The sequence below is a fragment of the Triturus cristatus genome, chromosome 4_2 (genome assembly GCF_964204655.1).
Source record: "Triturus cristatus chromosome 4_2, aTriCri1.1, whole genome shotgun sequence".
Lineage (NCBI taxonomy): Eukaryota > Metazoa > Chordata > Amphibia > Caudata > Salamandridae > Triturus > Triturus cristatus.
In genome coordinates, this window is record NC_140586.1 from 315,289,837 (window position 1) to 315,305,761 (window position 15,925).

Sequence of the window (15,925 nt, forward strand, 5' to 3'; positions counted from 1 at the left end):
GGGCTTGCTGAGTCACACATGATATGGGAACACCTATTTGTTTACAGTACAGTCTCAAGATCACTTGAGGTATCACACTCGAAAGCATCACAGCATGGGGTAGTCGTTAAACCCGACCATCTCACACCACAGAATCTCATACTTAAGGTCTCATATCACAGAGCTTCACGACACAGTTGAATACTCACACCCCAGACTCCCACTATGGGAAAGGTTCTCGTGCTCCAGTGCCCCACCATGCTGGAGGTGCCCTAACCTTTGAGTTTCACTACTGCCGTGGGTCGCACACTCCACTGCCTCACTCACACAAGTTAGTGCTCACAAGCGAAGGTCTCACTATTGCTGGGGCCGCATGCTTCACAGACTCACTACCATGACGGTTGCTCCCACCATCTCTCTACTCACGCTTCACTGTCCCACTTTGTATGTTAGAGTGGACACCTACCGTTCCACTGGAGCTTCAGGGTTCGTAGCATCAATACACAAGGTATACACATAACCTACAGTCTCACTACACAGGGAGAGGGCTCACTCTCTAAACCAAAGAGGGAAGAGTCATCTTCAGAATCTTACTCCACCAAGTGGGAAATGTAGGATTTTACACAACAGTGGTACATACTCAATATCAACACACATAGGGGCTTCTCACGTAGGAGTCTCATTACACAGGAAGAGGGTCAAGGCATACATACGGGCCTTACCAGATCAGCAGGCAGAGCAGCAGCACGGCGCAGCGCAGGTTCCTCATCTTCCCTGGGGCCGGTGCGGCCGCTGCATCCTGAGACCTGGCTGAGGGGTTGGCACCCTGTCCTGGGGACAAGCGGGTGCTGCAGTACAAGGGGGGCAAGCAGAGGGGGCGGGTTCGCACCGCTGTTTCCAGTCACAGACCAGGCCGGCGACACAGTGAAAGGCGCGAGGAGCGCCGGCGCAAGCCAACCTCCGGCCATAGAACCGCCTACCACTGCAAGAACCAACCATCGGCACGCGACCTGCACCGCCTCCTACTCGGGGAGCGAGCCAACCTCCAACTCGACGGCGGTATGGCCCCGCCCCTTTGGTCAGCAGGCGCTGAGTTGGAAGCATGCGCGTCATCCGCGTGTGTTTTAGTATCGCCAGCTGTCTTAAAACATTGGTTTGATTATTCATAAACATGGAAAAAGGACTCACGGGAAGTGAGTGAGGCGCAAAGGAAGTAGGTCGCTGTACTCGCTGCACAGCATACGAAGCCAAGTAGCCATCTGCAATTGGTAGAGTGTCCTTATTTCCCAAAAGGAACGGAGCCGAAGACTTTAGCGAAATAAACGCAGTTCTTAATTGGGGTCGGTGGTTGCAGGCGTTTTGGTGACCGGAACGTGTTTTTCCATCATTAGATTGTGATCCAGAACAATTGAGAGAAAGGGAGAAAGAGGGTGAAAAAGAACATTCAAGAATGATTTAAAGGAGCAGGAAGAGTAGACTGGTAGATGAAAGAGGTATAAGATGCAAACAAGACTGGGCAGCCTAGGTATTCAGTAACATTTGACAGGCCGGCAACAGGCTTCTGAGAAAAGGTACAGGTACATATTATTTACCAAATTAAGGACTGTAGTGGAAATAATTTACACCTGGGGGCGTTTTATACATACAGCGCATTTTCTCTGTTTCCGCCACAGCTCACCTTACAAAAGGTGGATGTTGTAAATCTTCAACCAGGCGCAAACAGGTACAGATGTGAGGATGTGGTCCGTCGGCTTAAACTGCCGACTTTGATGCAGGAAACCAGGGTTCGAGCCTCGAGGTGGCATCCACATCCAGTGATTCTGGGCAAATCACTTAATCTCCCCGTGCCTGAATGTGTAATGTAAATACGGTGCTCATGTAAAGCGCTCCAATACCTTCGGGTCGAGTTCACGCTATATAAATATGCAAAAACAAAAAACAGTGCGCCGTACTGCAAAGAATGCACTGCCTCCAGGGCAGCTGCACACTCGGGCTGCCCTTAGGGCAGGGCATTCAAGTGAAATACGGGGCTGCTGCTTCAAAGCTGCGCTGTGTTTCATAGGGTAGACTGCATGTCACCAGCACTTTGAAGAGGAGAGAGAGATCCTCTTGCATGCGGGTTCAGTGAGTGACTGCACCCGCCTAAAGGGGAATGTCTGGGGGGTCCATGGGACCCCCTTTATCCCTTCAAGAGGGCTGCCCTTAGGTTACGCATTAAAAGTGCACTTTCTAAGGCCATGTTTGCCTCTGCGCCTGCGTCCCATATATGACGCAGAGGCAACGGGATTCTCTCATTTGCATGGGGCCATGCCCCTATACAAGTGAGGGAACGCCCTCTTGTGATAACGCTGGCACTACATGTGTGCGAGCAATATCAATATTACAGAAGGGGACGCACAAGCGTCTGTAGCCCCTTCTGTAATACCATTGTGCCCCGGGGACGCACAAAACAGGCACATATGCTGGTTGCGTCACTGGGGCACAATGAATAATACATACCCTGGTATTCATACACTACCTTTTAGAAACATGTTTAACATATAGTTTTTGTTTAAAAATAAAGCAGACTAGAAACCCACTACCGTCAAGCAGTTAATAGCCAAAAATCATAGCAATACGTTGCCTTCCATTTCTGTACCAATTTGACATGGTATGTCAGTACTATTTGTACTGTCCAAATGTTGCTGCTAATAACTCGAAATGATAAGCAAGGTGATCATTGCAGTGTCCATGACAAAGGAGTTCCATTTTTTTTTTTTTATAAACAAATTTTATTGTGTCAAATTTCAAACATAGTGCAGAGCTCCTTAACCCAGAATACATCTGCCATAGCATACAATGCAGAATAATGACATTGACATTTAGTTTATATATTTCCTGAATTGTTAGTGATGGAGCGGGTAGATTGGGAAGAAACTTTCTTCTATTAAAGATTTTCTGTTAAACTTAGGTGGTACCTTTATAGGTAGAATCTTATTTCCATTAACCTGTGTGATTTTTATAGTATTAATTTCAAGACTAGGATGTTTATGTCATAAAAAGAAGAAAATACAGAAAAAGTTAAAAAGAGAAAATTTGAAAAGAAGACAGAATAAGAGACAAGAGAGGGAATTTGAAGACGTAGAATTAGAAGAAATGAAAGAAAGTATGTATAAAACAGCAAGAAGAGAAGAAATTGGGGAAACAGATGTAAACTAATCAAAAGAATTCATTTCACTTTCTTGACAAACTGATACAAAATTTTAATGGTGTAGTGATAAAATCACAAATTGATACAAAATTTTAATGGTGTGGTGATAAAATCACCAAAGGGGGGATTGATGGAGCGGGTAGTACAACATTTTCTATACCTCCCGCATTCTGCATGAAAATACTAATTGAATAATCTATTAATTATAATATCATTAAATGAGTTTGCATGTTTATTAAACCAACATTACTAATAACCAAATTACACGTGGGATTTGCATATTGCATGGCTAAATAACCTTTATGATTAAAATCCGCACGCATACTAACAGTAGTATATGTAGTAAATAGAATACTGCATAATAAATGTTGCTTTTGTAATGTCCTGTAATGTTGCCCGAGAAGAGGACCAAAAGGGTGAATATAATTGCTTTGAATGTGGCTATACGCTAGATAAATACAAGCACATAGAGGGAGTAGTAAGGTGTTAACATTAGATTTATTATTTCTATGCATTAATTACTCTTTAGTGTTTGTTTCACTTAAGATGGCCTTTGGGCTTAAATCCAAAATGGCCGCTGATACTGCACGACGAATTGGCCACTGTCCCACGAGGTATGGAGTGAAGTGCACAGAAGCGACAAAATCTTCCAGACCCCGTCGTGAACTGTGATCACCATGTACCAAAGCAAGGACACGGTTGGAAAACGGCTAAGACTGAAAACAATTGATTTTACAGTAAAACCGTAATGAACTGACTTTTCACTGACTTGATGACCTCACCCCTCGAACTGTACTAAAATCCCAAACCCTAGCATCGGACGATCTCAACCAGCCAATCATGACTGCGCTAAATTATAAAATATATCATATTCGTTTCGATTTTATTATAAAAGTGCATGGTAGAATAGAGAGGGTTACTCAACTTTACTCAACTCGACCGCTACTTGTGACGCTACTTTGGCGACTGACTGCGTTTTCCTGAATCCAAGAGGATCCGGATGCTGCCCGATTATTCGATGACTGCGAATTTTCCTTAGATCTACGGGCAATGATAGATGCTTGCACGACTCTGGTCCTTTCCCGATCTTTGGGACTGTAACATGCTGAGCAAAGAACTCTGAACTTTGGTTAGTTTTCGGACAACTGACTGCAGTTTTGAGCCAATGAATTAGAGGACTCCGAATAGCCAGATTAGGTAAATATGATGTTCTGCGATTTACTTGAAATTTGATAAAAAACTTTCCAACTGCAAACTTAACTCTTCAAGAAATTTTAGATAAACAGATATTGATTAACAAGAAATGAGTTTGTGGTTTATTAAGGAAAGTAAGATCTAAATCTTGAATGTGTTTTAGCTGGTTCTAAATCACCATCAACCAATCCAACTAAATGGTCCATTTACCATGTGGGAGGAGTGCCTTGATGTTTAGAATTGAGATCTGTAGGCGGAGGGGGTGTTGATGTACATTTTGTAAAATAACTTTTCCTTCCCTATAGGTTATAAGGTGTTCCCCTCTCATGTCGAGCACTTGAACCGCTCATCCCTCCTTCTGCGTGCAGACCGGTGAATGGATAGTGTGAGTGTTGGTGTTATGGGCCCCACCAATGACTGCATGTGTGAATGAGTTAGTGTGACGTCGGGTCTGTGACGCAGGGAGGATACCGGTACGGGTTTGCTTTCCCCGTTACCAGGGTTTTTGCGCTCCATCAGTTTTTCTGGTAGCAAGATGATGGTTTTTGTTGTTTTGGTTTGGTGATTATTGCATGTAAATTGCTTATTGATTATTGATTAGTATTGGTTTATTCATTAACACTCTATGTTGAGTCGCGTCAAGTTCTATGTTGTTTGACGGCTTCTGGGATGTAGGAAGTCGGAAGTTTGTAACGGTTCCGTAGTAGAGCAGAGGTAAGCGCTGCTCTCGGGAAAGACGGAATTGTTGTTGCCCTGTAGGTACACGGGGAAAACGTGTGACAATTGGAGTTGCACGACGCATTGTCTGGGTTCGATTTGGTGGCATCGTCGTGTGTTGCCGTTAGAGACATTTTCTGTATGAGAAGAAGTGTATGGTAGCGAAGGTCACCTGTGAAATTTTGGTCTTAGGTACCAGGAGTCCAAAAGGAGCTCTGATTACGCTTATCACTGGAAAGGTAATAGGTGTTCCCTAAACTTGCTAGAAGGATAAAGTAGAGGGAAGTGCTACTTTATTAACAAGTGTAATAATTCTGTAGTAGGACAGACTGTTCGTTGTTCTCGGGAAAGACAGAATTCTGTGTGAATATACTACATTTTCCGTATGAAAGTGCGTGAATGAAAAGGCATTCAGGTTAATTGTGAAACTCTGGTTTTATTTCTCAGGAGCATTACGTCTCCAACTAAGTGTCTTAATTCTGGAGAAACGGTTAGCTGATGCTTGCTAGAAGGGTGAAGTAGAGGGATGTGCTACTTTATCAACGGAAGTAACGATTCCGTAGTAGGGCAGAGGTAAGCGCTGCTCTCGGGAAAGACGGAATTCTTGTGAAAAAGGTCATTAACTATACTTTGGTTAGCGAAACAGACAATGGTGGTGTTTTTATGTCGTTACTAACAGATTTGTAAGTCAAAAGAACGTAAGAAAAGGTTTACCGATAAATTTTGTAAAGGAGGGGTCAGCAGGAGCTGCAGTAGCGAGAAAAGCTGACGTCAGAGAGACTGTGCTGGGATTGGCTAGTCAGTATGAAACGTAGACGCCCCTGATTGTTGTGTTAGTGTACGCTGCGCTAGGAGTGGAGAATTACAGGGTGACCTAGACGCTGCTGATTGGTGCGTAAGTGTGAGTCGCGCTGGGATTGGAGAATTACAGAAGTGACATAGACGCTCTGGATTGGTGCGTTAGTGTGAGTCGCACTGTGATTGGTTGGTTAAAACAACAGAATAGTCGTAGGGAAAAACTAGCGATACACGGAAGACAAAATGATGCATTACGATCCACCAGAAAAAGAGAAAAAGTTCTGGTTTGGAAAAATCAAGAGTTTATTTAAAAAGGACAAACCGATTGTCCACAGAAATCGCCCGCATCTTTATGGTTGCAAAATACAGATATCACACATGCATTTGGTTGGACAATTGGGCGAAGTATACGAAAGATGATGGAGTTTGAGCTCTTCCAGAGCATGGTTCATTTAATTTAGCGGTTTACAGAAATTTGAGAGAGAGAATGAAGAATCAAAAATTAGCTAGCATTCGCGCCAAGAATTTTCAATTCTATTAAGGACACGGAGGCGAGGATTATGCTTCTCTTTCTATTTATTGCTACCCACAGCAGCCAATGAAAGCTTTTGTTACATGAAAAAACAACACTTTTCTCATGATGCATATGTCACAGCACTTCCTGCAGGGCCCCATAAGAGCCAGCCATACCGGAACTAGTCCTCTTTCTTTGCTCCGAACAGAAGTCCAATAAGTATTAAAGTTCAAAAGTATTAAAGTTCAACAACAACAGCTTCCAACGTGGAAGAACACCAGACCAGCTGGGAAACACGCCACTCCGTACAGCGGATCAATCCATCTTCTTGTCAGATCCTGAAAGAATAGAAATGAACAACCCGTAACTTCTGTCAAAACAGAGTATATACAACACGGGTGGGCAAAAATTACATTACAGTAATTTAACCGGGTGGGATAATCCTCGCCTCCGTGTCCTTAATAGAATTGAAAATTCTTGGCGCGAATGCTAGCTAATTTTTGATTCTATTACAGGACCGGAGGCTTCGTATTATGCTAGTTTAACGCTGATTAAAAACAACAGAGGATATATCACCCACCGGTTTATAATAAAATTGTTTAAACGTGGATTCAGACGACCAGTCTGCAGAACGCATGATATCTTGCACCGTAGAACCCAGCATGAAAGTCTTGGAGGCCATGGCGCCTCGAACAGAATGTGCACCAAACACTTGGGTATCTACCCCTGCCTCTTGCATAACACCTTTCAGCCATCTGGCTATGGTAGCCGCAGTAACAGGTTTATACGGTTTTTGCAGAGCAATTAACAGTTGTACCACACCATCAGGCCTGAGAGACCTGGTACATTCCTCGTAAGCCTTGAGACATTGAACCACACAAAGTTTAGCATTATCAGGAAAAGCATGATAATCCACACTACGTGACAAGGTTTTTGTTCTAGACGTAATATTAAACGAAACGCCCTCTGGAGTAAATACTCTACCTGTAATATCGAGCGCTTTGACATCCGAGGAGCGTCTGCAAGCCACTAGGCAAAGTAACATGGCCAGTTTGGCCGACAACTGCTTCCTGGACAACCTATTGTTGTCCGGCCAACTATTGAAGAGGGACAGAACCAGCGAGACATCCCACAAAGAGGAATACTTTGGTTTGGGAGGATTGGCTACTCTAATGCCCTTTAGGAGTTTACATATGAGAGGATGCATCCCGACAGGCTTGCCCTCGATCTGAGAGTGGCCTGCCGAGATGGCGGAGCGGAAGTTATTAACCGAGCGGTAGGCTAAACCCTGCGACGCCTTCTCGGAAAGAAAATTTACAACATAGGGTAATCCTGCCCCCACGGGATCCACATGTTGTCCCACGCACCAACGAACCCAGCCTCCCCAGGCTGAAGAATATCGTTTCTTGGTAGAGGGGGCCCATGCCTGATTGATAAAGCTTGCAGCCTGGTCCGAAAATCCTGGCATTTGCCAACGCTGCCTGAAAGTCTCCAGGCCATCAGGGTCAAGTGCCCCGATAGCACCATCGGGTGTGTCTCCCCCTGAGGGCCCTGGAGCATGGTCGAGGACCAAGGGATCCGCCTGGGGAAGTCGCAACTCGCCTCCATCAGCAACGGGAACCAAGGCTGCGACTTCCACAGGGGAGTCACCAGTATCACCTCCGCTCTCTGACGCATCACTTGAGTGAACACTCGGGGAATGAGGATGAACGGTGGAAACGCGTAGTTCAACTGCTGAGTCCACTCCTGTGCCAAGGCATCTGTCGCCAGCGCCAGAGGGTCCGGCCTCCAGCTGAAAAACTGCGTCATTTGACGGCTCAGCCTGGAAGCAAATAGGTTGATCTCGCAGTGTCCCCAAATCACCTGTAACCAGTGAACCACTCGCGGGCAAAGTTGCCAGTCGCTGTAGTCCCTGAGGTGGCGAGAGTTCCAATCCGCCACCACGTTGGACTGACCCGGAATGCACTCCGCTACCACCGATATCTGGTTGGTTAGGCAGTAATGCCAAAAGGCTTTTGCTATCTCCACCAGCATCGAAGACCTCGTGCCCCCCAATTTGTTGATGTATCGGACTGCCGACACGTTGTCCATCCGAAGAAGGATGCAACATGAGATCTGCCGAGGGGCCAACGTCCGGATCGCAAAGGATCCTGCGAGGAGCTCCAGACAATTTATGTGAAGATTTAACTCGTCCAGGGACCACCGTCCCCCTGTGGAAATATTTCCGCAGCGTGCTCCCCAACCCCAACGGCTGGCGTCGGACTCTATGACCACCTCTGGCAACGAGCCGAAGATTGCTCTGCCGTTCCACGCCTCGACGTGGGCCAACCACCATTGCATCTCCTCCCTCACCTCCTGGGTGAGGGGGACTACGTCTGTGTAAGAAAGGCCCTTCTGTAAGTGCTGGATCTTTAGGCGTTGAAGGGCCCTGTAGTGCAGGGGGCCCGGGAATATCGCTTGAATGGATGACGCAAGGAGGCCCACTATGCGGGCAATCCCCCTGAGCGAGACCATTTGCTTGGATAGGAACGAGCGTAGCTCCTTCTTGATATCTCGTAGCTTGGAGCTCGGGAGACAGAGCTGGGCCGTCTGAGAATTTATGACGAACCCCAGAAAGTCTATCGTCTGCGTGGGAGAGAGGACTGATTTTGGTTCGTTGATCACGAACCCCAGGTTCTGCAAAATATGAATGGTCATGCGCAGATGCCGAGCCACTAGCTCTGGAGATTGCGCCATAATGAGCATGTCGTCCAAATAGACAATCATGCGAACCCCTTGTTCTCTGAGGTAGGCCACGACCGGCTTCAGCACCTTGGTGAAGCACCACGGTGCTGAGGAAAGTCCAAAAGGAAGGACCAAATACTCGTACCACCGGTTCCGCCATTGAAACTGAAGAAACCTGCGGTGGGGACGATATATGGGAACGGACAGATAAGCGTCCTTCAGGTCCAGACGGACCAACCAGTCCCCTTGTTTCAGTAAATCCGCCAACAGATGGATGCCCTCCATCTTGAAATGTTTGTAAGTCAGAAAGTGGTTGAAATCCTTCAAATTGAGTACCAACCTGTAACCGCCTCCTTTCTTCTGTACCAGAAAAATATTGCTGCAGAAACCGCGAGGGCCCTCTTTGCAAGGAGCTATCGCGTGTTTCTGCAGCAATGCGTCTATTTCTGAATCTATAAAATCGCACTCGAGTTGGGAAAAAGTAAGCTGCCTGGGGCGCTGTACCTGACGGGGCGTCTGAAAAAACTCTAGTTGGAATCCTTGAACAGTCTGTAGTACCCAAGCGTCTTGTGATATCTGAGCCCAATTGTGAAAGAAATACCGAGTACGCCCCCCCAAGGGAAGAGGAAGTAAATCTGGAGCGCTCACCTGAGGAATCGGCGGCTTGGAATCCTCCACGGTAGGAGCCTTTGTTGAAGCGCCGCTTGTTGAAGCGCTGTCTGGTGGGGTAGAAAGTGCCACCACGGGTGGAGTCCCAGTCACCCCTGCCGCGTCCGAAATCTCCTCGCTGGGGACCTTGAGAGTGCTGACGGCCAAACGAGCATCCCCGCCCTCGTCCGGCCCTATTGAAAACACCGGCGTGAAACACGCGCTTGATTCCTGCTTGAGCCTTGTCCAGGGTAGTGAACGTGCCCACATACTTCGCAACATCCTTAACAAACCGGTCCCCAAAGAGGTTCCCGTCCGCCAACGGCCCAGGTTCCGACGCGGCCAGCTCAGTAAGGTTGGCGTCCATCCGCATTAATATCGATTTCCTGCGTTCTGTAGATATCGCGCAGTTGGCATTCCCTAACAAGCAGATAGCTCGTTGGGTCCAGCCTGCTAGCACGTGGGGGTCGATCGCACTCCCTGATTCCTGCGCCTCCAGGGCCATTTCCAAAATTTTTGCCAGGGGGCCGACCACGTCTAGGAGCTTGTCTTGGCAACCCCGCCAAGCGCGATCAATCCCTTTCTTGGGATCCTTGGCGAACATTTTTAGAAACGTTAGCATGCTGGGGTCAATGTCCGGAGTCTCCGCCACTTTGTCCGAGAGGTCCGGTCTTGGGCATTCTGATTTTAGCCTACTGCACACCTCCTTGTCAAATCCCTTTCGCAAGTTCTCGTGCAGGTACGCAGCCACCTCCGGAGCCGGTAACCAGTCCGATGATCGGGGATGCACAATATCTGCGGGATTGAAAGTAAAGGGTGTAGGAACCTCTGGAGGTTCCGCATGCTTAGTCTTCCTGGACTTCTTTTTAGGAGGGGAATCATCCGGGGTGTCCGAGGAAGTGGACGTAGACTCTGTGTCAGTGTCCTGAACCTTCTCACGCTCTCGATTCGGGCGCGGAAGCGCCTCGTAGGACTCTGAGTGCGGCCAAGGCTGACCCCGGGAGTCCCCTGACGTCCCCTCAGTTTGTTTAGGGAAGCCATGCTTCTTTGCAAACCTCTCCAGTTGCTTAGTGATGGGCTTTAAAGCCGTCGCCAGAGCTTGTTGTACAGTTCCAGGAACTGCTTTTTCTAGGGCCTTGCTGACCGACTCCTGGACAGAAGCATCCAGGGCCTCAACAATATTGTCCTCAATGGCAGGTCCTCCTACCTCCTCTTCATACAGGGTATCGTCCTCCTCATAGTGCACCCACGTATCCATAGTGGAACCACACTTGTAACGGTAATTACTCATAAGGTAATATCAAGGAGGAAATCCAAGGGGGGAGCCAACCCACAGCACAGCAGCACCGGTACCTAGCTCCTCAGCTACAGCTGTAGAACAATTATTCCAGCCCACAGGGCGTAGTGGAGCCAAGAGCAAATATCAAATACAAGGAGGTGTGCTCCCTCCAGGCCCAGGTCGTTATTACAGCCAGCCAGGCGTCAGCAGTGCTCTTCGAGTAAAACTACAGCTAAAATGTCTAAAAAACGAAACTAATCGGGTCGTTTCGATGTGCGTAGCCCAAATCCTACTAAACCTACCAGATTGGGCTACGCACGTGGAAACACAAACAAAACTATAACTATCCGGCTCCTGGCGTCAGCGGCGTACAAGGGAAGCCCAGCGCCCATAAATCAATGTTGAACCCACCTGGTGCTGACAACGGTAAAGTGCAACGCGCTAACAGGGACATGCGAAGCGGCCGAGCGCCGCGTGTAAGGCAGTTAAAATTGAAAGTATGCGCTTTCGCGCCTCGGCCCGCTCACCGGCAAACTATGCCGCCGATCAAACCGCGCTCCACCGCGGTGTCCACAAAGCGCCGCAGCGCGATTTAGACCCCCGGCAAACCAAAGGTTGCACACAAATCAGGGCGCGCGCGCCGGAACATAGACAGTATCATAGCATAAGCACTTAGTATAAACAATAGCTATCGCTAGCAAAAACCACATGTACATTAAAACAATCCAAATCGTAGCTCTCAACTTAACTGTCTGCGTGAGCAGCAAAGAAAGAGGACTAGTTCCGGTATGGCTGGCTCTTATGGGGCCCTGCAGGAAGTGATGTGACATATGCATCATGAGAAAAGTGTTGTTTTTTCATGTAACAAAAGTTTTCATTGGCTGCTGTGGGTAGCAATAAATAGAAAGAGAAGCATAATACGAAGCCTCCGGTCCTGTAATAGAATTTAGAACCGAAACCTAGACCAACACAGTTTGAAGCATTGACGGAATGGGAAGATGAGATGCATGACAGAGAAAGACAGAGGAGTGGCGGAAGGTATAGGTACATGTTTGGTAGGTCACATGGACAAGAGAATCATGATGACAGAATGAGGAGATGGCGAAATGCAAATATGACTGATGGCTTGTTTCCTGTGAGACATGTTGAAGAAGTTAGCGGTAGGAAATGTATGGAAAAGCGACATAATATAGAATCAGGAGGGTATGGAGTGAATGAATCGGAGGATGATGTTCTTGACGACATGTTTTATAAAAATCCTCTCCGTATCAACCAGATTCCGACATGTTGACACCAAGTGCCCCAACGAGAGAGACTTTGCGAAACATTAAGACTGAACCAGTACCCCAAGTGTTAGGGAGAAATAATTCTTTCAGAGAAATAGAGAGAAAACAGGATAGTAAGGTAAGTAGTGAAAATTCAGCAAAATTAGCAAAAACCACTTTAGAGGTAACCGAAAAGATTAGGGAATTGACTAAAAACGTAGAAGCCGTGACTGTTCCTGTAACCATAGGTCCAGTAATGCCTATTTTTGATAAACAAAAAGATAATGAACATTGTTTAACGGTCCCTTATAATAGTAATAAACAGACAGAGAGGCCAAGGATAAATTCAGAAGAGAACCCATGGAGACAAACAGTAAGTACATCAGAACAGAGTGCGCCTAAAAATTTGATAGCAAATTCAGGTTTAGTTGAAAGACTGATAATGACTACAGATTCCATATCAGAAACCCCAAGAGACTCAGAACGAGGTAATGAGGAAAGACCAGTAGGTCCTACTTCAGAAGAATTAAGTGAATCGTTAAGGAGCTTACAGAGAAAAGACAGAGAATCTCAATCTATAGATGTGGCCAACCTAAGGATGGTTTTGGAAGAATTAATAGTAGGGACTATCCCCACAAAAAAATTAAAAACCTATCAGGATGAAGAATTACTCCTTTTGTGCAAAAGTATAACTTGGAGAGCGAAGAATCTACACGAGAGACTAGAGGAAGTAGCAAATTAAATGGGTATAGACATTGAAAAGGTAAAAGCTTTGCAAAAACCATATCGAGTAGATTTTACTGAGAAAGATATTGAAAATTTGAACACCACAGGACGAATAATTCAGATTAAAGACATAATCATTTTGTTGAGAAAATGGGGAGATGTGGATAAATGGAGAAGTAGGTGGTTTAGAAAACGAGATGATGCCTCAGAGAAAACGTTTGCAGCTTTCCCCGTACGAGAAAAAGAAGAGATAGTGACAGAATGCCCTATGAGAGAAATTCCAGGGGGAGAATATGTACATGTTCCTTGGACTAGGCAAGATATTTTGTCATTTACAAATGATTTCCCTCGTCTACGCGAAAAGCCCGTCTAGTGGTATAGACAAGTGTGCAGATTTGTAAAATTATCAAAAGTTTTGTGGATTGATTTGAATAGCCTATTTGACATAATAGTACCAGCAGATTTATGGACAGAGTGCACAATTGTAATAGACTGGCCTACAAAAGAATACCCTAGAGATCCAAAGACAGGTGCCCCTGATCCGGAGGTAATGAAAAAATATGAACAAGTGATCACCTTTTTGAAAAACAAAGTACCTCCCAAAGAGACTGATTGGGTGAAAATTGACCGAACTCATCAAGAAACTAAGGAGTCAGTGCATGCGTATTACGAAAGGTTAATCCTTGCCTTTAAGCAGTTTAGTGGTGACGAAAATTTGAGTGAAAAGGATGTAAGTCATTTTGTATACAGATTTGTATATGGTCTACGTCCTGAAATTAGTGAAATGATTAAGCAGCATACAGTGGATTGGCAAAATAAGAAAATAGATGAAGTACTAAGACATGCAAAGTGTTTTAGTGATGAAATTGAGGCCAAACAGCGTAAATTAAAAGAAAAGGCTATGTGGGCACAAGTAAAAGTGGCAGAAAGACAGGAAGCACAATTGATTGAACAAGCGAATAATGCAGGACCAAAACCTATATTTAATGCTGGGAAAGGAAAGAGACAATTCAATACTGAAGAAGCCAAAAAGAAATGGCCATGTCATAATTGCGGAAGAATAGGGCACTGGAAATCCGAGTGTAAATTTCCCCCGAATACTAATGGTGATAATGCATCATTGAATCCGCAGGTGCAGAAAGAGGTGAGTGGTCAACCGCAGCGACAGCAGCAGGTTGTTACCCAACAGATTCAGGTGCCAAAACCGCCTATTCCACAGAGCGTAAATTCACAGAAATACAGTAATGAGACAGGATTCTACAACGAAGAACAGGTAACTAAGCTGCCGCGCGCCAGCGCTGTTTCGCAGTATTGGCTACAACGTGATGAGAGTGAGTCAGAAGAAGGTTATTGATGGTGCCGAAGGGAGGAAGAAGAGTGCATACTTGGCGCAACTCTAGAAGTAGACCAGACAGGCCCTTTTGTGGACGGAAAGGTAAACGATGAAAATATTACTTTCCTGGTAGACACTGGTGCTACTCGATCAACTGTTAGGTCAGCTGATGTTAAGAATCTTACTCTCTCGGATGAAACAATCCAAGTGGTTGGAGTATCCAACAGACAGATCAAAACGTATCTCACAGAACCAGTAAAGGTCATTATAGGGAAGTTTTCTGAAATGCACCGCTTTGTCGTATGTGACTCAAGTCCTGTAAATTTATTAGGAAGAGACCTATTGTGCAAAATGAATTGCACTATATTTTGTACCCCTGATGGTATAGCATTTGATACCCCTGATGAAGACGTACTGTATAAAATGACTATGGCTAATATGGAAACTGAGATTACTGAAGCCTATGCTGTATTTAACCCTGATGAATTACCAAAAGAATTGAAACAGACAGTGAAAGCAGAAGTCTGGGATTTTACAGGAGGAGATGTAGGATTGACGAGAAATGTGGATCCCATCAAAGTAACAGTGAAGGAAGGAATAAGCTACCCAAATGTTCCTCAATATAAATTGACACCTGAGATAATTGAAGGAGTTACCCCTATAATTGAGAAAATGATTAAACAAGGAATTTTGAGAGAAATAATGAGTAGTCCATGTAATTCACCAATTATGGGACTGAAAAAGCCTAATGGAAAGTTCACGATAGTGCAGGATTTAAGAAAGATAAACAAAATTGTTGTGTCGTGCTGTCCTATTGTACCAAATCCATCTGTGATTTTGTATCAGATTCTTCATGATGCAGAATGGTACACAGTAATTGACTTATGTCACGCTTTCTTTTCCATCCCGTTGCACCATGATAGCCAGCAAATGTTTGCGTTCCGTTTTGGCGAACGTATTTTGGCTTGGTGCCGAATCCCACAGGGGTATACAGAAAGCCCCTCGATATTTAATCAGATATTGAAAAAGTCTTTGGAAGATTTAGAAATGCCCGAGAATTCAGTGCTAGTCCAGTATATCGAAGACCTGCTTGTGGCGTCGAAAACTCGAGAAGCCTGTGTAATGGACACCATAGCATTGCTAAATCATTTGGCAGATGGAGGACTTAAGGTATCCCCATCAAAATTGCAATTTTGTCAGAAAGAAGTACAATATTTTGGTCACAAAATTGAAAAAGGACTGAGGAAGATAACAACAGACAGAATCAGGATAATAAAAGGAATGAGAGCCCCAATGACGCAAAGAGAAGTGAGAATGTTTCTTGGAATGGTTGGATATTGTCGTCAGTGGATAAGTAACTTTTCCCTGATCGCAAAACCTTTGGTACGCCTGACGAGAAGTGATGTGAGAGATCCCATTGACTTAAGTAGGGAAGAACTAGCAGCATTTAAGAAATTGAGAGACAGTTTGTGTGAAGCGCCAGCATTAGGAATGCCTGATTATGAGAAAGAATTTGAGCTGTACTGCAGTGAGAGGAAAGGATGTGCACTCTCTGTAT

At 45.4% G+C, this 15,925-nt stretch overlaps 1 protein-coding gene across 5 annotated transcripts in view; it reads right to left on the minus strand.

Annotated features, from left to right (window-relative positions):
• SUCO (SUN domain containing ossification factor) overlaps positions 1–963 on the minus strand; it is a 580,289-nt gene extending 579,326 nt beyond the window's left edge. For 3 of the 5 annotated variants that reach the window (XR_014960616.1, XM_085601647.1, XM_085601645.1), the window contains exon 1: positions 702–963. Coding sequence is in view for 4 of the 5 variants with exons in the window: in XM_085601647.1 (XP_085457773.1) it covers positions 702–748 (47 nt within the window). In the remaining variant the exon portion in view is untranslated. The remainder of the gene's footprint in view (positions 1–701) is intronic. The other 2 variants (XM_085601646.1, XM_085601648.1) reach the window with 2 other exon arrangements.
• Between the last annotated feature and the right edge of the window lie 14,962 nt (positions 964–15,925).